The 23,056-nt window shown below is 56.8% G+C and overlaps 1 protein-coding gene across 6 annotated transcripts in view; it reads left to right on the top strand.

The window, feature by feature from the left end:
* GTF2IRD1 (GTF2I repeat domain containing 1) overlaps nt 1-23,056 on the top strand; it is a 103,367-nt gene that overhangs the window by 16,074 nt on the left and 64,237 nt on the right. For all 6 annotated transcript variants that reach the window (XM_079786687.1, XM_079786690.1, XM_079786692.1 and 3 more), the window contains exons 2-6: nt 15,282-15,410; nt 17,368-17,509; nt 19,935-20,090; nt 21,845-22,028; nt 22,716-23,026. In XM_079786687.1, coding sequence (XP_079642813.1) covers nt 15,282-15,410; nt 17,368-17,509; nt 19,935-20,090; nt 21,845-22,028; nt 22,716-23,026 — 922 coding nt within the window. The remainder of the gene's footprint in view (nt 1-15,281; nt 15,411-17,367; nt 17,510-19,934; nt 20,091-21,844; nt 22,029-22,715; nt 23,027-23,056) is intronic.

The following is a 23,056-nucleotide window of genomic DNA, read 5'->3' as shown; positions in this document are numbered from 1 at the left end:
TCCTGAATTCAGAGGCCTTGGGACCCATCTGGGAGCCGGCCTCCCGCTGAGAGACTGTGTCTCCGTCCACCCCGTTGGTTCGTGTTTCCTCCTCATAAAGAATGAAGCCCTTGTGAGCCCTCCATACCCCACTTCTTTCTCTACCTCCTTTCCCCCCCCAGATCCCATAGCCTCAACCCCCTCCCACTCCTCAGCCTCTGCACAGCTCCCCTGCTCACTCATCTGTCTCCCCAGCCCTTGGGTTCCTCTAGGTTCCTTGACCAGCCTCCTGACCTCCGGTCTCCCATCTCCAGGACCCATCCTTCTCCCCTCCCCTGACTCTTCAACTCTCCCTAGTCCTCAGTTGCCCAGAGTCCCCCCCACACCCTCAGCCTCTGACAGCCTCCTCCCTTCTGTTCCCTGCTGACCTGGGGACACCACCATCCACTCCACATTGGAACCAGAATTCCTTAGGGCTCCCCTATCCCCAGAAAGCTCTGCTCTTCTCCATTCCGCTCCCAACATCTGCCTCCGACCTGACCACCTCCGGCCCAGACTATTGCAGAAGCTTGATAAGGACCAGTTCCCTTATCAAGCCCTGCCCCCGGAGTTTGTCATATCCGGCCAGAACCCCTTAAAGTGACCCTGTCTTGCCCCCGCTCCAACCCTTTTGGTCGTTCTTGTCCCCTAAATGATAATCTCCCGAGGTCCCTGGCGTAGCCCTGGGGTGACGGCCCGTCTCTTTGCCCACCACTTCCTGCCCTGACCTGGGCATTTGAGCCATGCATAGCCAGACCCAGTGACCCACCCCATTCACCCACCTGCCTGAGCCCCACTCTGGGCAGCCAGTAATTTGGCACTCCTTCAAACGGGGCTTGACGCATTTGCTCAGCATTTACTTCTAGGGAGGTGGGCCCTGCAGGGGGCGGGGCAGTCATCCCATTGTAGATGAGCACTGTTTGGGCACAGTTCCTGGCCCTGCTCCTCCCCTGCCAACTTCTCCCCCATGACATCACATTCCACTCAGCTTGGGTGTCACCTCCTCCAAGGAGCCTCCCCTGACATTCCCCCCTGTCATCCTGTGCTTCTTGTGTGTAACTTATTTTTTTTTAATCTTTGACAGACGTATAATCTACTTACAGTAAAATGCATAAGTCTGGAGTGTCCAGGCATGATGATTTTTCTTAACCTGTGTATACACCCATGTAACCACCACTCAAAACAAGATGGGTCACACTGTGTTTTAATCTTTTTTTTTTTTTTTCTCATAACTTAATTGCCCTGTCTCCTCCCAGCCTGGGACTCTGTCAAGGGCAGGAGCACCCAGGGATCTGTCTGTCCCAGTGCTGTGTAGGATGAAGTGTGATGGTGTTGCTGTGTGTGTCTGTGTGGCCATGTCCCCACATGTGTGACCATGAGGTGGGAGGGAGGGTGGCTGGGCTGTGGCTGTGGGAACTGGTGTGTTTTGAGCCTGGCCAGGAGCCCACTGCAGGGCCAGATGCCCCTCTTCAGTGGGGAGAGGAGGAGGTCCCGTTCCTCAGCCAAGGGCCTGGGCTGGGAGCATCACCCCTCCCGGAGAGGCCCCTGCTGGCTGGCAGCCTGGAGATTAGTCTCCAAGGCCACGACGCCAGTTGCCATAGGCACGCAGGCCTGAGTCGGAATTGCAATTTCTCATCCTGGTCACGCAGGCGGCGGCTGCCCCTGCCCGTCCACCAGGAGCCAGAGTGGGGCTTTAAATAAAGGGCTGGAAACCTGACCCCAGAGAGCTGTCTGCCCACTAGAGCCAGGACACCCTATACTGCCGGTAGCACCCCGCCCATCTCCTTTGGGGTGGCAGAGATGTGGCAAAACTTGAATTAGAGGGTTCCCTTCATTGTCTCAGCGCTCAGAGCATAGGCATGGCCCTGGCCTGGTCCAGGGGAGCCCGATCTGGGAGTTGACAGCCCACCTTCATGAACCCCTTCTCCACCTGAGAGGGATAAAACCCTGCCTTCAGGGATCCTGAACTAAGTAAAAGGAGGGGGGCTTCCCACTGCCAGGCCACAGGCCTGCCCGTCCCCAGCTCCTCCAAGGAGAGGGCAGGAGGCCGCCCTCCTTTCCCCAGGAAGCAGCCGCAGCCTGTGCTTCCCTGGCTCTGCCCTGGGCCCAGCCTGGGGCCGATTTCCTGCCCCGGGGGTGGGACGGCTATGTGGGTTAGTTGGTTATTTTTTTAATATTTTCCTGAGAATGAGGTTTCTGTTATTTCTTTCCAAACTGCAAAAGTGATGTCTCAGATAACTCACAAAATATGAAAAGGAAAGGGAAGACAAGTCCCTGGTGATCCAGCCCACGGAGACGAACAGTCTGGAGTTGGCATCCCAGGCTCTTGCGTGTGTACCTGAGGTCAGTCTGCACAGCGCTGGTTTCAGCACCCCCGCCCCCCCCTCAGGGTACTTGGAGTGTCTGCTGTTCCTTTTTTTTGTGTGCAGTTGTGTTTACACGTGTGTGACCTGCTTTGATGAAATGCCTTCACAAGTTCATGTTTGTTTCAGATGATTTTCTCAGGATACACTGGTAGAAGTGCTGGGTCACAGGGTAGGGACTCGGTTAAAACGCTTGAGATGTGTTGTGCCAAAGCAACTTTCCTGTTTGTTGCCTAACTGGGGAATCCCAATCCCTGCTGTCTTCTTAAAACGTTATTGAGGGGAAAATGCTATTTATTATAAGTCAACAGCTCAATAAATTTTAGAAGCCAAACCACCCAGGAAACTAGCACCCAGATTAAGAACAGAACATTCCTGCCCTGGCCAGGTGGCTCTGTTGTTTCAAGTGTCGTCCCATACCCCAAAAGGTTAGGCTGTGGGTCCCATTCCCGGTCAGGGCATGTACAGGAGGCAACAGATTGGTGTTTCTCTCTCACATTGCTATTTTTTTCTCTCTCTCTAAAATCAGTAAACATATCCTTGGATAAGGATTTTAAAAAAAAAGAATAGAACATTCCCAGCCCCCCAGAGTCCCTTTCATGCCTCGTTCTAATCTGCCCTCTGCCCCCCAACATGACCACTGTCCTGACTTCTGACATCCGAGTTCAGCCTGTTTTGGACCATATGCAGGTTGAATCCTACAGCGTGACCTCTTGTGCTGTGGTTCTTTCATCACACGGAGAAATTCCACCGGGCGTTGCATGAGGTGCGGTTTGTTTACATGTCTGATGTCTTTTTCAACAGATCAGGCACCAGGGAGAATGCAGGGAAAGCAAACACGTGGGCACTCCGCTGAACACAGAATGCCATCAGGATAACTGCCCGTTTTTAAAGAAATAGACGTTTGTTCCCTTAAAGCAGTGGTCAGCAAACTGCGGCTCGCGAGCCGCTCTGTTGACTAATGAGTTTGCCGACCACTGCCTTAAAGGACCTGCTCTGGTGACTAGGAAAGCCCCTGTGACCCGCACAGCAGGCAAGCACATGGAAGAGCACGCTGTGCCGTGGCGTGAACCTGCGCTGGGGGTGCCGGTCTGGGCTGCAGTCCTCCCCTCTCCAGGCCTCAGTGTTCCAAGATGCACATGGAGGTGGGGCCCGTCAGCTCTGAATCCCATGACGCTAAGTGTATAACTAAAGAGCACGAAGAGTTTATTTTCTAAAGTGGCAGGAGTTTGCCCTTGCAATCCTATTTATCAACTTGCCTCCCTTTCTCCATCAAGCAGACCGCACTGTCCTTGACCTCTGTCCATGTTACCCCCAGGCCATATGACTGGTGGAAGGATCCTTGCAGGTAGTCCGTCTCCTTGAAAAGCGTGGGCTTAATACGTCGTCTACTTCCACTTTGAGAACCGCCAGGGACAGAGGACCCCGTGCCTGTGAGGCAGCCTGATTTTTCCTTTGGGGACAGCCCTCCATGGGAAGTGTTTCCCCGGGTTGAGCTAAAGCCTGCATCCCTGTAACTTCTACCAGCTCGGTGTGAATGGACCTGGACTCCGTGTGGGCCTTCAGAAGCCAGTCATGGCGTCGGGGATGGGCGAGGTGACATGCATCACCAGGCCTGGTGTAACAGGTGCCACTTGATAGCTCTCGGTAAATGGTAGCAGCTGCTGTTGTTATTATTTTTAAATTTACCACCTTCATCATCTGTAAGCAGACAGTTCGGTAGTTTTAGGTATATTCATATTGTTGTGCAACCAGTCCCCAGAACGGTTTTCATTTTCCCAAACTGAAACTTCAAATTAAACGCTGTCTCCGTATTTCCCCCTTTTTGCAGCCCCTGGCAACCTCTGTTCTGCTTTCTGTCTCTGTGAATTTGACTACTCTAGGTACCTCATACGAGTGGAGCCATACAGTGTCTGCCCTTTTGTGACTGGCTTATTTCACTTAGCATGATGTTCTCAAGGTTCATTCCAGTTGCAGCATGTTACAGAATTTTCTTCCTTTTTAAAGCTGAATAATATTCCATTGTGTATGTATACAACATTTTCTTCATCCACTCACCTGTGGATTGCCATGAGTCAGTCCCACCTTTTGGCTATTAACAAATAATGCTTCTATGAAAATGGGTGTACAATATCTTTTTGGGGATTATTATTTTATTATCAACATCACTTTAATATAAGATCTCAAACCTGTCCAGCTGGTGTAGCTCAGTGGTTGATCATCGACCTATGAACCAGGAGGTCATGGTGCGATTCCCAGGTCAGGACACATTCCCGGGTTGCAGGCTTGATCCCGATCCTCACTATGGGTTGTGCAGGAGGCAGCCAACCAACGATTCTCTCTCCTTGATGTTTCTCTCTTTTACTCCCTCTTCCTTCCTCTCTGAAACCATATATATGTGGTTTTTTAAAATCTCAAACCTGGAGTGGATCTGAGAAGTCACCTCTTTGAACCCCTTACCCAGTCTTGGGTCTATCCATCCCAATTCCTGCTGAGATTTCTGACCTGGGATTCGTGCCAGGGGCAGGATGGGAGCCCTACTTCCTCTAATGCCTCTGCTTGTCTGAGGGCCAGGAACTGGGGTGGCTTAGGCTGGAGGAAAGAGGCCTGGTGAGTGGGAGCATGGCAGAGGGAATTTCAACCGTGCGTCCTCTGTGCCTCCAGATGCACCGCCAGGAGGAAGCAGGTCGGGGCTCGGAAAACTTTCCTCAATGGTGAGAATTGAGGGACAGTGATATTTATCAGGAGAGCCTTGGAGACTGAGGTCTTTAAGTATAGATTCTCTTCAACTAACATTTAACCCCCCCCCCCCCCCAACAGTGCAGTGAGGTGGGTCTGATTTGCCCCATTTTACAGATGAGGAAAGGAAAGTTTGGGGAGATTAAATAACCTACTCATCAAACTGCTTCCTGGGGAGGCAGGGCTTTCTCTCCGTGAATGGTGCCCAGCACCAGGCCTTTTAAAAGGTTAGTGGACTGATTTGTTTTCATTTATCTATGCCCCACGTTATTTCAGAAGGGATTTGAAAGACATAAACTGTAGCAAAGTGAATCTGAATTTGAACATGCCTGCTGTGGAATCTGTTGCCATTAGGAAAGTGTTTGATTGTAAGTAACCTGCTAAGCAGAAACTGAAAAGGTGAGGGGTTTGTTTTCTGTAAAGAGAAGTCTGGAGGCGGGCAGCCCAGCCCTGGGGCAGCTGCTCAGGGACATCACAGGGGCTGGCATCTCTGTTCCCTGGCTCTTCCCGCCTGGGCAGTGGCTTTGGTCATCCCGACCTAAAGGGGCGGGCGGGATTGGGCAGCCAGCGCTTGCTCAGTGGGTAGGGGAGGAGAGGGTCGAATGGGGGCTGAGTGAACCAGTGACAGCATCTGCTACCAAATCCTAGATTCTTGCTGTGGGTGGATCACCAAATGGGGTGTAATGGGATGTACACTCTGTAGACACCTTTCCTAGAAGCCCCTTGTGTCTCAGTGGCCAGAACAGGGTTACCTGCTTCTCCTTAATCCAATCCCAGGTAAAGGGATGATGGGCTTGCCTTGATCTGAGCCTTAGAGTCAAGCTGCCCCACGCACCTGTATTTGAATGAGGACACAGGGGGCTCTGTTAGCAGGGATGGGGGAAAGGACTTGGGGATTGGGACTCAGGTGTCTGGACCACAAGTCTAGATTGCCATCCATTGCATTGTGGCTCAGGTAAGACCCCCTCAAGCTGCCCCGCGGAGCCTGCCTGAGCAGACAGGAGAGCAAGCCAGGGCTGTGGTCTGCTTTGTTCTCTGCCAGCTGCCACGATGGGTGGACAGTGGGGAGGGGGCAGAAATTAAGGGCCCAGGCAATTCCATCCCCACTGAGGGGCCTTAGGACAGAGATGGGGTGTCCAGTGGGGGTGGGGCTCCTGGGGAGGAGGGATGCCCCTGCCCTGCCCCCAAGAGGAGAGATTTCTTTTTGTTTGTTCTCTCAAGCTTCTTTTTCAAGAAACACAAGCATATGGCAGCGGATGGTGCGGGGGCTGTGTTTGGGTGGTGTGTACGCTTGCCTTTTGCATGGTTGAGTGTATTTTTTCACCAGCTCCAGCACCCAGCAGTGAGACTTGAGTCAGAGGTGTTCCCCTGGCATCCGGAAAATTCCAGCTCTTTCCAGTGGTCTGGGGTTCCCAGTGAGAAAGGGATTGGAGAACTTTCTGGCAAACCCAGGCCTGGGCTTTGCAGAGGTCTGAGCTGATGTCTGTGTGTCCAGGAGTTGAGGGTGTGGACCCAGATTTGTGAGTGGGGAGTAAAGGGGTCCTGGACCCATTTCCTGAGGCGGCTGTGACAGATTGCCTTAAAACATCTAAAACTTATTCTCTCACGGTTCAGGAGACCAGAAAAAAGTCAGTGCCGCTCCGTCAAAATCAAGGCTTCGGCAGGGCCATGATCCCTTGAGAGAATCCAGAGAGAATTGGTCCCTTGCCTCTTCCAGTGTCTGGTGCCTGCCAGCGTTCTTTGGCTGGTGGCTGCGTTACCCCAGTCTTCAAGGTCGGCATCTTCAGATCTCTCTCTGCTCTGCCTTCATGTGGCCTTCTCTTCTGTATGCCTCCCGTAAGGACATATGTGGTGGCCCTTAGGCCCCCCTGGGTAATAGGTAATCTTCCCGTCTCAAGGCCATTTATGTAATCACATCTGCAAAAGTGATTTTTTTCATACAAGGTGAAATTTCAGGCTCCAGGGATTAGGGCATGAATGTCTTTTGGGGACCATTTCTGGGCCTGTCATGAGTCCCTACGGGCAAATTGGAGTGGCTGTTCTTGTAGGTGGGCTCTCCCATAGCATATGCCAGCTAGGAAGAGGAGGGCAAGAGGAGGTTCCCAGCCGACTCATCTCAGCTCTTCCCCACACTGTGCACATGCCTGTGGATACCTCACATATATCCAAGCTCTATCCACGCTCCTAAGCAGCTGCCCCTTGCGGGTGTACCTGCGTCTGCATGGCCTATCCTCGGGGTGTATCAGTTAACTATCGCTGTGTAACAAGTAGCCCCAAACTTAGCAAGGTCAAACAGTCATTTCCCATCTAATCGCTCACAGTTGGGGCTTGACTGGACTCAGCTTGGTGGTTCTTTTTCGAGGTTTCTCCAACAATTGTAGCCAAAAGATGGCTGGGGCTACGGTCATCTCAAAGACTTCCTTACTGGTCTGCTCAGGCATGTCTAGATCCCCTCGGCCTCTTCAGCATGGTGCTGTCATGCTGAAGACATGTTGGCTCAGAGTTCCAGTGGGGTGTGTCTCAGACAGAGGGAGGAGCCTAGTACCTTTGGGGGCCTGGCCTTGGAGGTCACGTGGCGGCACTTCGGAGCACTCTGTTGGTTAGAAGTGAGTTATTAAGGCCCATATTAAGTGTCAAAGAGTTTGCTGTCATATTTAAAGCCACTATGGGAGGACACACCAGCAAACAGGCCTCGGGGGCCCGAAATGGGGGGGTGCTTGTCCAGATGATTCCGGGGGCCTGAGTACCCAGAAGATGGCCTGGGGAGATGGGGGCTCCCGTGGGGCGTGTCCACTCAGGCTTACAGACTGCCTGCTCCGCAGAGGAAGGCGGGGCAGGACCTTCTGAAGTGCAGGCCCAAACTCTGGGGCCACAGGTGGGACAGTGCAGGCGTTTCCTACTGGACAGTCCCGGAATGGGAGCGTGGTCTGAAAGCGCTTCAGGGGTCTGTCTGCACCAGCTCCCCTCCAGCCTCAGTGAGGACCCACGCCACATGCTTTGCTCATGCCTCGGCCTGTGCTGCCCCCTCTGTCCAGGGTGCCCCCCTGCTCCCCACCCACCTTCTTCGTATCTCTTGATTCTTCCAAACCTACCCCTCCCCTGAGACACCCCTCCAGGCCTCGTTCTGTATTCCAGACTGGTACTGGGCAGACCCAGGGGGCCCAGAGGAGCAGGTGGCCTCCTGGAAGAGGAAGAGATGCAGGGGAGGAGGGAAGAAGGAGCCGTGGGTGCCGGGCCAAGGGGCAGCAGGCCAGCCTGGAGAGTCGGGATCTGGGTTCGGGTCTCAGCTTTGTCACATCCTGGCTCTGAGGCCTTTGGTCGGGGTGCCCGAGCCTCCAAATCCTTCTCTATAACATGAGAGTGGTTTGAGAGTTAACTGTATCCCCGGGGCCTACCCAGCCCTGGGTACTTAGGAAACAGCCTGCTGCTCCTTCCCTGCCTCCCCTCTGCAGAGCCCCCTCAGGGAGGTGGTAGCTGTGCCCACTTCCATGGCACTTGCTGTTTGGCTCCCGGGCCCTTTAGTGTTTCTGTGTGCATCTCTGAGTCCCGGGGCTCATGGTGTGAGGGTCTGGCACCCGGCCCTGGCCATCAAATGCGCAAACCCTGCCTCGGGTCCTGTCTGCTGCCAGCCAGGAACGTGGCCACGGGTCTCGTCAGCTACCCAGCTGGCCTGTCGCTGCACCTGGGGTCCCACCATTAGCTGCATTCCTCTGAATGAGGAGTGGGTCCTGCGTCTCACATCCCGTCCTGACTCTGTCACTCACTTTGAGCCAGAATGCCCTGCCTCTGGAACTTGGTTTCTGTACCCTCCGTTTCTTCATTCCCCTCTGACCAGCCGCGCTCCCTGGTTGGAGGTCATGGATGTCCGATTGCTCATAAACAGGATGACAGCCTCCAAGGGGGAGGGCGAGGCCCCACTCCAGGGGCCCCTGGTGGGCAGCCATGGTTGGCTGGCGTGAGGGTGGCTCTCCAGCCTGGGAGAGGAGGAAGGGGCTCACAGTGGAAGCAGGGCAAGGAGGGGGGGGTGGGGCTTGTCGAACCCTTGGATGAAGGGAGCATCCAGGATGGTGGGTGGGGAAGGGGAGTTTGTCAATGGGCCCAGCTGAGAGGTTCGTCTGCAACCCGGATTTTTTCTTGCACCCCTTCTGACCTCTGACCCCATCAGCCCCATTCACTTCTGCTGGGCCCCTGGGGCAGCTCAGGTACTCACCAGGAGGCAGCCACTCTCTTGATGTGCCTGAGGGTCTGGCAGGGGTGTGTATGTAGGCGGGGAGGGGGACAGAAACCCCATAAGGCCGGGCTGGAGTGTGTGGAAAGCAGACCTGGGATCCTGGTCTGCAGGAACACTGCTGTGTTAAACCTGCCCCAAGCACCTTTCCGATAGGCGTCCAGGCCATGGGCAGCGGAAAGGACAGGCTCAGGGTCACCTCCCCGCTGGCCTGGAGTGCAGGCTGAGTGGTAGGGTGTTTGGGATCGGATGTGCACTCGCCCTGGCCCCAGGGCCGGCTGGAGTGGGCTTTGTGGGCCTGACCTCCGTGGGTGCCTCCCCCTGGAGGCAGGCCTGCCTGGGTAGTAGCAGCAGTGACTCAGACATGGACACTAGCGCTTGGCTAATTGTTGGCTCAGGGACCGGGCTGACCTCCAGCTCTCAGAGGCCAGGAAGCTGCCACTGTCTAGGCAAGGAATCCCGGCGAGGGAGGGAGGCAGCAGCCAGGAAAAGCTGAGGGAACTGGAGTCGGGATGTTGGAGCTGGAAATGTCCCCAGAGATCAACCTGTACCCGGCTGCCTGTCAGGATCCCCTGGGAACTTCAAAATACGTTGTCCTGGGCCCTGCTGGGGACCTGTCCCCTGAGAGCTTCTGGGGCCCGGAATCTCGGGTGGGGCTGGCAGATGTTGGCAGCAGCTGTGCTCCCTGCCTGCCTCCCTCACAGATGGGCAAGTGAGGCTGGAAAGCTGAGTGATAGGGCAGGTTTAACACAGAGTGTTCCCACAGACCAGGATCCCAGTCTGCTCTCCACACGCTCCAGCTCTGCTTTAGGGGCTTCTGTCCCCCCTCACACACACACACACACACACACACACACACACACACACACACACACCCCTGCCAGACCCTCAGGCACATCAGGAGAGCCGCTGCCTCCTGTGATCTCCCTGGATAAAGCCGCCTTGCCCCTCCTTGGGAGACTCCTTCTCTGTCCCAAGCCTGTCTATCACCTCCCTAAGTGAAGCTGAATATTTTGGACCCGAAGATAGGACCTAATGTCCATGACTTTGTCTTCCTTGTCGGTGCCTGTCCTTGTTCTCAGAGGCCGAGAGGGGCGTTTGGGCCCCTGGCCCTGTCTGTGTGGTGGACTGACCAACTGGCTCCGCCCCCTGTCAGCCCACCAATCCCATTTGCCTGGGACTGATAGGTTTCTGGGCTAAACCCAGGCAAGCCCCAGGGCAAGTTGATCAGCCTCGTTGAGTGTCAGCTGTGGATTTGATCACTGGTCTTCCTGTTCCCCGTGTCCTGGCGAGTGGGAGGAGGAGTCCTCCCAACAGGAAAGACCAAGCTTAGGGACAGACAGACGAGGACAGACCTCATCCCCACTTCCCAGTGGCTGGGGGTGTTAGGCAAGTCCTTTCATACTCACACACAGCGATGCGTCACCCCAGACATTCTGATGGCTGTCTAGGTGTTGCCAGTGCTGTAGGCCTGGGACCGACCCTCCCTTTCCATTCCAGGACTGTTCCTCCATGATCTAACTGTGGCCGGAGTTGCAATCTCTCATACTGCCTCTTGGTTTTTTTTTGGCGGGGGTGGGGGTGGGGGAGTTTAAATGTTTTTTATTGATTTCAGAGAGAGGAGGGGAGAGAGAGAGAGAGAGAGAGAGAGAGAGAGAAACATCGATGATGAGAGAGAAATATTGATCAGCTGCCTCCTGCACGCCCGCTACTAGGTAGGGATCAAGCCTCCAACCCAGGCATGTGCCCTGACTAGAAATCAAACCATTGACCTCCTGGTTCATAGGTCGACCCTCAGCCACTGAGCCACACCGGCCGGGCACCTCTTGTTTTTTGAGAGCCAGACAAGCCAAAAGTTGTCAGACACCCTGCTCGTCGCTTGCAGATGTCCTGGCTCCCACCTGAAGTGGCCAACTGTCATACTTGTTAGTTCTTGAATATTTGTTGAGTGCCCATGAAACCCCAAGCAGCGTTCAAGACCGCGGGGATACGGTAAATTCAAGAGGCCTGGCCCCTGGCCACCCAGAGCTCACATTCTCGTGGGGGAAATCAGGCGACACGCTCACGGACACGTCACTTCAGATCCATGAAGACAATAAAGGAAGACATGAGGAGTGCGTGTACGGGGTGGGGACTGCCGCTGTGGCTTCATGGTCAAGGAGGGTTCCAAGGAGCTGGTGATTGGGCTGAGGCGTGCCGGGGCCAAGGAGGCAGTGGGAGGAGGTGGAGACCTGGAACAGCCTTCCTCCGGGAGGAACGTGCATGGGAGGCCTCGGTGGGCCCAGGACGCACGGGGCCTGCAGCGAAAGGAGGTTGCTTTCCATTCTGCGGACAGTGGGAAAACAAGAGGCTTCTAAGAGGAGAGCGACATGGGATTTATGTGGCTGCTGTTTACAGGAGGGACTGGGGGACACAGAAGGGCAGGGAGGCCAGTGAGAAGGCCACTGCCAGGGCGTGGGTAAGCGAGGATGGTGGCAGGGGACAGATTTGGGTGCATTCTGGAGCCGAGCAGCGAGACTTGCCCCGGACTGTGTTAGAAGTGACAGAGAAGGGACTCCAGGATGAGGCCTCCGTTCCAGCCTGAGTGGATGACCAGAGAGAAGCAGATCTGAGTGAGAAGCACGCACTGTGCTCCCTTGGAGTTGCTCGTTAGATGGTGAAGAGAGAGGAGGAGTGGAGGAGGCAGGCTGGAGGTGGCATCTCAGGAGACGTGAGAGAGAAATTGAGAGTCACCAGCACATATGTGATATTTAAAGCCCAGAGATTGCCTAGCAGTGAGGGAGGGTGTTGGACAGGGAAGAGGAGAGGGCCCAGGACCCACCAGTGCGTGGCAGTCAGTGCCAGGAGGGCAGTGCCCAGGAGGTGGGAGGAAAACCCGGTGTGTGGCGGCCTCAGGAGGTGACTGGGGATGGGGAGGGTGCTCGAGATCTCCCTGTCGGCCTCTTGACCTTACAGTCCTTGCCCACCAGGAGCCCAGGGGGGCTGGAAGTCCCTTTTCACTGAGGGCTTCCTGGCCACTTGTGCCCAGGTCAGGGTCCAGCTGCCCATTGCTCGTGGTGTCACTTCTGATGTCCTCTCCAGGTACCGCAGGGCGGCACTCGGGCACCTCCAGCCTCACCCCACCTGGCCCCGTCCTCTGTTTACCAGGGGGTGAGGGCTCAGGCTGTCACCTCCTCCAGGGGCGTTGCTCCTGTCTAGGCTTGGGCACTGCCTCCTTGTGAACTGCCTGTCATACTTCGTGTTCTGTTTCATAGAGTGTTTTGGTTTTATTGGGTGATTTTCTTTTCCCTTCTCTCATTTTCAGTTTAGAACTACCCCCCGTTTACATGGTTGATCCAATGTGGTCCCAGCAGACCTGGGTCTGGGTCTCCTGTGTGCAGGGGTCATGGCTCATGGCTCCCAGCCCGGCGCTCTCGCCCCCTGCCCCAGCCGCAGCCGCTCCAGCCGCGTGGAACCCGCCCCTCTCAGAGGCCTGGGAGTTTGCAGGAGGATCCTCTCTCACCTTCATCCCCAAACACAACCACTTGCCCAGGGCTGGGCCTCCTTGGCTTAGGATAGAGGGTCCTGGGAGCCCAAATAGCCAAGACAAGGAGTCAGGGATGGCCCCCAGCCCAGCCTCCCTTCACTCCCTCCATCGCCCCTCCCTTTCTGACTCCCTGGATCCTTCCTAAGTGGATTAGGAGCCGCAGCCGGCTGGGGCGACCTGGAGGCCAGGGCTGGAGTGCTGTCTGGTGCCTCCTACTTCGCCCTGATTTGATTTGGACTCAGCAGCTGGGAGGCTGGCAGCCAGAGGCCTTTCTGGGAATGGCTCAAGGGACTGGCACGCGCGGGGGTAGCTGAGGGGCGGGGACAAGCACCCCAGACAGGCAAACCTCTCAGCTGGTCATGCCACAGAAGGCCCCCGGCCCTCGTGCTTGCTGCCTCTTGGTCCATTAGCACGTCTTATTCATGGCCTGTTATACCCTCGGCATCCTTAATACTGTGGATTTTGAACGTCTATAATACTGCAATGTAGGGGAAGAAATACATTTAATAAACGTTTAGAAGTGAACCCAATATACATTTTGGCCAACTGCTGACTGGCCAGTTGTTAGAATCAATATTTATCCACAGCCAACAGCAGACTCCGGCCAAGACTGAGGCCAGAGCCAAGCTCTGATGCAGCCCTAATTCCTTTGACTGTTTCTGTAACTGAAGTCGGACACCTCTCACCTTGTTATATGTGGCACACTCAGACATTTGCTCTTTTATGTCCTCGGCGTTATGAGCCACTTAAAGGCCACAGTCCTTGGTCCATCGTCTATGTCCGGCCCTGAGCTGTGCCCTGGGGGTGCAGCGGTGACAGGCAGACTGGTCCCTGTCCTCACAGAGCGTAAGGTCCAGGAGCAGCTGCACCGATAGAAGACACTCCGGGCTTGGCACCCTTTAAGGTGCCAGACCCAGCTCTCACCTGCCCAGGGCTGTTCCCCGCCCCCGCCCCATCCCTAGTCCTGTACACAGACTCCTTCTCTCCGATCTGCTGGAAGTAAGGAGGCCGAATCTGCAAACTCCCTCCAAGGCCCGCAGCCCTGGTCCCTGAACGGGCCCGCTGGGGCCACGCACAGAGCGCTAGATGAGGCTGGGCCCCGAGAGGGAAGCCGACTGACCTCTGCCCTCTCCTTGGCTTGGATGGGCGAGGGGGCAGCTGCCTCTAAGGAAGGCACTAGCACTAAGGAGGCCTGTGGGCGGGCCCCCCGACATGTTTCCTGGGGTCTGGAAGGGGAAGGGCAGGATGGGACGGGAACTGAGGGAGGCTGACCTTTGCATCTGGTGGGTGCCCAGGCCAGGCCGGGTGGCACAGGGGCAGCAGGCCAGTTTCCTGCCTAGGGAATTCCTGATAGGGGGGCCCTGGCCTGAGGGTGCCCCAGAGACGGGGAGAATGCAGTTCTATTCTCCAGGAGCCTTATGACGAGGGGACAAAGTCCTGTGTGTGAGAAACCCAGGTCTGAGAGGAAGCAACCTCTGTATCTCTGAGCCTGAGTCCTGACAGCCAGGAAGTAGACTGTGGCTCAGAGGCCTCGGGGCAGTGGCCTTCCCCGGGGGAGCTTGTGGCTTGATACAGAGCTGGGATGGAGGAGTTCGGGGACATGTGGGAAGACGGCAAGGGTAGCTGGGGCAGGAGAGGGCAGGAAGTGGGGTGAGTGGGGGTACCTTCACAGCAGAGGCAACAATTAAAAGCTGAGCAGGCAGTCCACAGATGACGAAGGGGCCAGGAAAGGCACTAGGGGCCGGGGGAGTGGAACCTGTGACAGCTGGGGAGCCACAAGAATGTGGGTACGTCGCCCGGCCAGCATGGCTCAATGGTTGAGCATTGACCTATGAACCAGGAGGTCATGGTTTGATTCCCAGTCAGGGCACATGCCCGGGTTGCGGGCTTAATCCCCAATGTGGAGCATGCAGGAGGCAGCCAGCCAATCAATGATTCTCTCTCATCATTGATGTTTCTATCTCTCTCTTTCCCTCTCCCTTTCTCTCTGAAATCAATAAAAAAATTATTTTTTTTTTTAAAGAATGTGGGTATGTTTGGGGGGTGACGACACCTAGAACGCTGGAACATGGGTGTCTGGACCAGGACCCTTGAATACCAAGCTGAGTCCAGAACTGTGGGCCGTAGGGAGCCACATAGGGTGTGTGAGCAAGAGAGAGCTGTAGCCAGAGCAGTGCGGATGGGGAGAGTTGATGGTTGGGTTGCTGGACAGACTGGTCCTGGTCCTGGGCTCAGCTCTGAGGCTGCAGACTTGGGGGATGTACTCCATCTTGCATACAAGACCCTTAGGAGAAGAGAAGGCCAGCTCTTGACTCGTCCCACGTGGGAAGCAGGAACAGCCCTGAGGTCTGGGGCCAAGCCAGTCGGGGCGGGCACCCACCTCTGTCTGCTCCCTGTCTCTCTCCAGGTGACCATGGCCTTGCTGGGGAAGCGCTGTGACGTCCCCACCAATGGCTGTGGGCCTGACCGCTGGAACTCCGCCTTCGCCCGCAAAGACGAGATCATCACCAGCCTTGTGTCTGCCTTAGATTCCATGGTGAGTACCCCGGCCCACCCGTGGGAGTGGGACACCCAGCTTTATAACCAGACGTTGGAGCTCGAGTCCCACCTCTGCCTAGGTCAGGGGACGAGAGGCTCAAGTGAGATTAAGTACATAAACGTCCAGTCCTGGGAATAAAGGCTGGCCCCAGTCCTCATCCCCTGCTCCTCGTTTCATTAACTCTTACCCAAGGCCCGTCGCTGGCATGGTCACAAGCCTCCCTCCCAGCACCTGGAAGATAGTGTGTGGGCAGTGATTCCTTAGAAAGCTGTAATCCCAGTGTTATAGCAACAGCTGTAACTGCATCTTGGGGCTGGGAGAGAGAAATGGGACTTCATAAATTATTCTTCTGGCACCGTTGCCTACATATCTAAGCCTTTAATAGTAAATGAGAAAATAATAATATAATTTTCCTCTATGCTTTTCCGGGGGAAGTTCTATGATGGAGGGTAGGCAGGTGTTTTGTGTGTGTGTGTGTGTGTGTGTGTGTGTGTGTGTGTGTGAGAGAGAGTTTAAATCTGCATTTTAGGATGGTGAAGTTGAAATTCAGAGACAGCAGTACCTTACCTGAAGTCACACAGTATGACCAGTTTTTGAAGTGGACTCGGGTGCAAAGTCTTCAGTTCCCTAGGACAAAGGGCCTCCTTCCAGGCTGTTCTGCTGTAGGTGGTGTTGGGCCAGAGGCAGCAGCCCCCCGGGGAAGGTGGCTGGGTGCGACCCCTGCCCTGCGCAGAGCCGCGTCCCTGAGGAGGGAGCTGCCCCGGGCCCTGCAGCAGTAGTAGCCTGCTGGTGGTGGGAACACAGCCGACACAGGCACAGGTGGCCATCACCACAGCCACGTGCCACAAGAGGCAACTGACATGTAGATTGTAACTAGCTAACATTAAGTACAGTAAACAGTTCAGTCGCTCAGTCACACTAGCCTCATTTCAAGTGCTCAGTGGCCACATGAGGCAAGTGGCCACAGTATTGGACAGGGCAGAAACAATATTTCGGTCATGGCAGAAATCCTATTGGGCAGCACTGGTCTAGAGGGTTTTCCGAGGCTCCTTGGGGCCTGGAGGAGCCGATGACGCTGTAGCTGGCCTGGCGACATGCAGAAGACAAGCTTCCCCAGCCCCTGGGCCCTTAACGGATTTCCTGAGGGACCTTCACGGGGGACAAGGCACTTGCTTGGAAGTGACTGAACTCTGGCATCCTCCGGGGCTCGGGGCCAGGGTCCTCAGGTGGGTCCGCAGGGGTGTGGGCAAGTGCTGTCCGTCATCACCACCCCTGTGTTAGGGCTCCCCTTGCAGTGAGCCTGCCAACCTCAACTCTAGGGCTGCAAAATACCTCTTTGCCTGGATGTCCACACGGATGCCCCGTTTAGAAATTCTTCCCCACCAACAAGGCTCCTTGAATCCCCACAACCAAACCCATTGAAACCCTTCGAGCTGGGCTGCTTGTCTCCATTCTGCAGGTTTGGAAACGGGCCCAGTGAGGGGTGTGACTGCCCCAGACCCACAGCAGGAAGTGGCTGAAGTGGGACTGAAGCCTAGATCTGTCTGAGCCTTGGTTCTCCTGGGGCCCATCCTGCCTTTTCCTCATCCAGGGCGTAGAGTCCAGGACAGGATTGTCCCTGGGGCTGGGTCCAGGCCTAACCGAGGAAGCCCACCCCAGAGCAGGAAGACCTGGGAAGAAGGAAGGGCAGAGGCCTTGTGCCTTTGGTCTTCCTCCAGCCTCCGTAAACTTATCTTCTCCCCCTGACCTTGGCCAAGCTCGTGGGGGGATAGGGTGGGGGACGGCCGGGTCATTCATTGGTTCCCACTGCAGATTCTATGACAGAGAATGTTGGAGGAGTGTGACTGCTCCCTGGAGCTGCTGGTGGGAACTCACATCCCACCCCCAAAGCTGGCATGAAGGTGTGCGGGGATGGGGGACCTTCCCCAGCTCACGCACCCTGCTCCCCCTGTAGTGCTCGGCGCTCTCCAAGCTGAACGCAGAGGTGGCCTGTGTCGCTGTGCATGATGAGAGCGCCTTCGTGGTGGGCACCGAGAAGGGGAGAATGTTTCTGACCGCGCGGAAGGAGCTGCAATCAGACTTCCTCAGGTTCTGCCGTGAGTACCCCGGGACTCTGCAGGGCCAGGGTATTGGGTCCCAGAACAACACTGGGGGACTTTGTTGGGGGACGCCCTGGACAGGAAGGGGATGTGCAGGCTTCCTTGACTTGGTGTTATCAAGGGCAGCCCCAGGTTTGGTTGGAATCATACAGCAGCCCCTCGGTTGGTAGCGCCTGGCTGACTGAACCTCAGGGCCAGCCAGCCCCATCTACTCACTGACAGAAGGGGACACTGAGGCGCAGTGCTGCCCAGTTCTTGTGCATCTCTGACACAGAGGCTGAGCACACTTGTTTAATACTTACTGAGCACCTGCTGTATGCAACGCCCTTCACAATGCCAACGCATTTATCTTGACGTCAACCTTATGGGGTAGGCCCTGTCATTGTTATAGTGACATCATCTTGGAGCCACTCCGGTGGCTCGGGGATGGAGTGACAGGACACGTCCAGCAGCACATAGGAAATGCTCGGTAAATGTGAGCAGTTAGTGCTGCTCTGATAAATTGTGCCCTGGTCCTGCCACGTACTGCTGCTGTTCACTTTTCCCAGCAGGCTTCGGGCACAGTTACAGTTACCCCTGGTTCACAAACGAGAAACAGAGACTCAGTGAGCATAAGCCACTTCCCCAGGGACGTAGCCGACGAGTGAGTGAGGCAGGATCTGAGGCCAGGCCTCTGGTTCTGAAACCCATGCTCTTTCTGCTACACTCCTTCAGAATCGGGGGGATGCAGCACGGGAACCCCAAGAGCCTGCCACAGGGTTCTGGTCGCTCTCAGCAGAAACCAACATTCAGGGCTGTGAGCCGGAAGCCTCCGAGACAGAGGAGTCGTTCTGAGGCCCCCAACCCTTCAACGCTACTTGAGCCTTCGGGGCCCCTCCTAACCCAGGCCCTGCCTCTGCATCTGACCTCCCGGCGTTTCTTATCCCGGTTGTACTTACCCGGCTGCGCTGCGCTGCATGCTGGTTCACCAGCTCTGTGTCCCTTCCCATCTCTGCCTCTCCCCCACCTGGAAGGTCCTCATCCTCTCCTCTACCTGGCAGGTGCCTGCCCAGCCTCCGCCTCAGGCCGCATTTAGGCCCCTCCGTCCCTCGAACCTTTGCTGTGGTTGCTCCCCACACCATGCCAGCCTCCTGTGCCCTAAATTTCCACCTGCGCCTGGTGCCCCACCTTCACCTTTCTGGTGGATTCTTAGTTCCTACAGGATTAGGGCCTGGCCCCAGCGCTGAAGGCTAGCACTCAATCGAGCATTCGAGCTCTTGAGTTAAGGGCAGGCCCTGGCGTCAGATGCCTGGGGCCACATTCTGGCCCTGCCACCTGCTACCTGGCCTCAACCTCCTCATCTGTGAAAGGGGAGAACAGTGCTACCCTCCTCACAGGTCGGTCTGAGGATTAAATGAGTTAATACCTGGCAAGCACTTAGAACAATGCCTGGCACTTAGTTTACACTCAGTACATGCCAGTTGTTGTCTTACCAGTATAGCATTTTCCTTATACCCCAGGTCTGGACCCTGGGATCAGCCATTTCAGGGAAAGCCACCCCTTAGCATTGGTCATATCATTCCTGGGGCCCAGCCGCTTCCCCAGCCTCCCCATCCCACTCAGCCCTCAGAGCCGGCACCCTCTCCAAGGGAGGGCGGGCGGCCGGGGCAGGGTAGGGTGGGCAGTAGCAGGGTCTGTGGTCCCCAGTTGGCCAGGCTGGAAGCCAGACTGGGGCCTGACAAAGGTGCACCTGGCTTCCCGGAGCCAGGCAGAGCCACTATTTATAGCGCCGGGAACTCGGGCTGGTTTATTTCAAGCGTCACAGATCCTCGGAGGAGAGCAGGCTGCAAGCTGGGAGGGGGCCGCTGGACTCTCCTCTCATCTCCTTTCCTGCACTGTTTCCAGCAGCTTCCCCACCCAGGGACCCACGGGCACGCCTGAGCCTCCGCCCTAGCCCAGCCTTGCATGAACCTGCCTCTTCCAAGCCTCTCAGCCCCCTGGTGGGGTCCTCATCATCTCCCCATTTGGCAGAGCAGAAAACGGGGGCCTCAGTTGTTTAAAATGGAGCGTTAGTGTCAGAGCACAGAAAGAGACAGATGGAATAGACATTCGTTGGACCCCAGTTCTGAGCCAGGCCAGCTGGTCTCCAGTGAGAGCTCACAAACTGAGGCCCAGAGAGGAAGGAGACTTGTGTACAGTCACACAGCAGGTTAGGGGTGGCCAGGGTCGAGACCCAGGCCCCATGCCTAGCCTGGCCTACGCAGGGTTTGCTCACTCATTAATTCTTCATTCATTCATTCATTCATTCACTCATTCACTCATTCATTTGCACTTTGTGTTGGGTGGCCCGCTGCTGAGCTCAGCGCAGGGCAGGGACAGTCCAGCTCCGGGCAGGGGGTGAGATGGGTGCTCACCACCCCTCCGTGTGCTCTGTGTCCCACAGGAGGACCCCCGTGGAAGGAGCCGGAGGCAGAGCACCACAAGAGGGTGCCTCGGGGTGAGGTTGGCGGCCGGAACATCCCTCGGTCGACCCTGGAGCATGGCTCAGATGTGTACCTTCTGCGGAAGATGGTAGAGGAGGTGTTTGATGTTCTTTATAGTAAGATCCTTCCTCATTCCATTTGGGGGCCCCAGGCGGGTGGGTGCCCTAGTCCCCACTCAGATGAGGAGGCTCCCTTCTGCCCACTATGGACCCTGGGCAACACTTCAGTGCAGCTCTCCTTCCTCCTGCATCTCTAGGCATGGATCTTCCGCCCCAGCCCGTGTCCTGACCCACCATCCCCGCCGCCCCTGCCCAGGCCCTGTGGTCACTGCCACCTCTCACCGAGAAATGGCCCCAGGCCTCCTTACCTGTGACCAAGGGCACCTTCCCAGAGCACAAGTCTGACTATGCTCTTTTCTGTGCTTCCTTTGGGGGTGCCCTGTCGCCTTCAGTGTGGCTTGAGCACCCACCACAGCCCCTCCCCGCCCACCTCTCCAGCTGGGCCGGCCGGGCTGACCCACCTCCTGAACCACTTCCTGTTCTCCAGCACACCCTGGCTCCATTTCGCACCCCCTCGCCTTTGCAGCACTGTGCCCTTGGGGACTGCCTTCTCCTCTGTGTGGTGGACACCATATTACTCTAAGGCTCAGCTCCAGGAAGCCCCCCACAGAGTGGTTGGGGCCCCCTCTGGGTACCCACTGTGCCCTCTCCCCTCACCAGGCCAGCTGCTCCCAGCGGGGTCAGGGATGTACCTGCTGTCTCTGTGGTCCCAGCCTGCAGGTCAGGGCCTGGCAGCAGCAGGGTTCAGAGGGCATTTGTTGAATGACGGAGTGAAGGCTCCCTGGCAGCCAAGTCTTTCCTCCGAGGCTGGGGCGGGACAGGCCTGGCCTTTCATGGGAAGCGTCAGGCTGCAGAGTCAGGGCCCAGCGGTCGCCTTCACACTCCCCAGGTGACCTTGGGCAGGTCCTACCTCATTATCTCTGACTCGCTTTGTACCTTTCCCCGTTCCTCCCTGATTCTGTGGAGCAAAGGTCTGTGAGGGGGCTCCTGCTGTTGTGTAAATGTCGGGAGAAGGTGGCCAAGCAGGGCGATGGGGCCCAGAGGCCCTGGGTAAGCACACTGGCCACCCTGGGACAAGAGGGCTTGTCACTCGCGGTTGGCTACGCCACTGCACACACCTTTGCCAGCGGCAGGGTTCGTGCCCAGAGTCCCCTGTGCCCCTGCCCCCTCTGCCCTGGCCTCCTTCCCCACCTTGAGCAGAATCAGAGGTGGCACTGAGGTGAGGGCTGTAGCAAAGGGGCAACAACAGATGTTTCTGAGCCCAGGCCTCTGGCCCTCCCACCCCCTCGCTCCCCAGCCAGTCTCCCCTCTCCTCACCCCTTCCTTCTTCCTTTCCATCTTCTCAGTCTGTCTCTCCTCTCTCTTTTTCTGAATCCCCTCTTTCTGTTTCCTCTCTACTCCCTGTCTTCCTTATTTTCTCTCCCTCTCATTCTCCTCTCCCTTCCTCCCTATGGCTTTTTCCTTGCAATCTCTCTCCTGCCCTCTTGTCTCTCTCTCTCTCATCTCTCTCACCCCTCCTCACCTCACCTCATGCCCACAGCCCCAGGCCTGCTTTTCCCTCCACCCAGATGCCTCCATGGGTAGCCCTGGCCCTCAGACAATGGGTCCTTACCCACAGCCCTCACCCACCAGCCTCGGGGGTTATTCTGTGTGAAATCTGCCTTTAAGGAACTGAAGGAGTTCTTGTTTCCTGGGAACCCAGCACCAAGGAAAGTCACTCCACATGGCCCCAGCTCTGGAGCAGGCCTGGCCCCCACCCCTCCTGGCTGCCCTCTCACACCAGACCCTCTCCTCGATCCCTCCTCCCACAGGCGAGGCCCTGGGAAGGGCCAGCGTGGTGCCACTGCCCTACGAGAGGCTGCTCAGGGAGCCAGGGCTGCTTGCCGTGCAGGGGCTGCCCGAGGGCCTGGCCTTCCGGAGGCCGGCTGAGTATGACCCCAAGGCCCTCATGGCCATCCTGGAGCACAGCCACCGTATCCGCTTCAAGCTCAAGAGGTGAGTGAGGCCGCCTGCCTGGGAGAGGGCCAGGGTCCGGTGGCTGGGCCATAAGGGCTGGGCCAGGAAAGGCTAGGAGGGTGACCTGCTTCCATGCTGGCTCAGCCCCGTGTGGTCCCTTCAGACCCCACAGGTTGTAACAGTTGCCAGTCTGATGGTGGAGGTGAGGCAGAAGTGCCATCGTGGAGTGTGACCTGAGCAGGCGTTAGTCACGGGAGGCCTCCCCGGGGGTCGCTGTGGTGCAGAGAGGCGGGGAGAGACGTGGCTGGGGGAAATAGCACCAGCAGCACTGCAGACTCCAGGGGCGGCCGGGCAGAGTGTGGAGGTGGCAAGGCAGACCAAGGGCCATCCCTGCTCCAGCCCCACCGTCAGCACACGGGCCAGGAAGAAGAGGGGCACGATGGGAGGTGGAGGGATTAACTGCAGCTGAAAGGACACCGTTGGTGGACGGGGACACAGAGGCGGAGGGCCGTGCCTGGCCTCTCCTGTCGCCCAGCCAAGTGGCCCTGGGCACATCACGCCCCACCCCAGGCCTGCGCCCCCACCTGTAGAATGGGGAATGGCTCCTGTCCTGCGTACCTCACAGGCTGTCATGTTCTGCGGAGGGAGGGCTGAGGGGCTGCAGAAGTTACGTAGCCAGCGGTCAGGTGCACAAAGCTATTGTGTGTCCTTGTCTCCTTTACCCAGGCCACTCGAGGACGGCGGTCGGGATTCAAAGGCCCTGGTGGAGCTGAACGGTGTCTCCCTGATAGCCAAGGGGTCTCGGGACTGTGGCCTGCATGGCCAGGCCCCCAAGGGGCCACCCCAGGACCTGCCCCCCAGCGCCACTTCCTCCTCCATGGCCAGCTTCCTGTACAGCACTGCACTCCCCAACCACGCTGTGAGAGAGCTCAAGCAGGAGGTGCCCACCTACCCACTTGCCCCCAGCGACCTGGGCCTCAGCCGGCCTGGGCCTGAGTCCAAGACTCCCACTGCCCAGGACTTCTCTGACTGCTGTGGTAAGCTTCTGCTAGGGCCCCCATGTCTGG

Source organism: Cnephaeus nilssonii, assembly GCF_951640355.1.
Source record: "Cnephaeus nilssonii genome assembly, chromosome: 2".
NCBI classification, from domain to species: domain Eukaryota; kingdom Metazoa; phylum Chordata; class Mammalia; order Chiroptera; family Vespertilionidae; genus Cnephaeus; species Cnephaeus nilssonii.
Note: the sequence above shows the minus strand (reverse complement) of the source record. Positions and strands in the feature narration are given on the sequence as shown.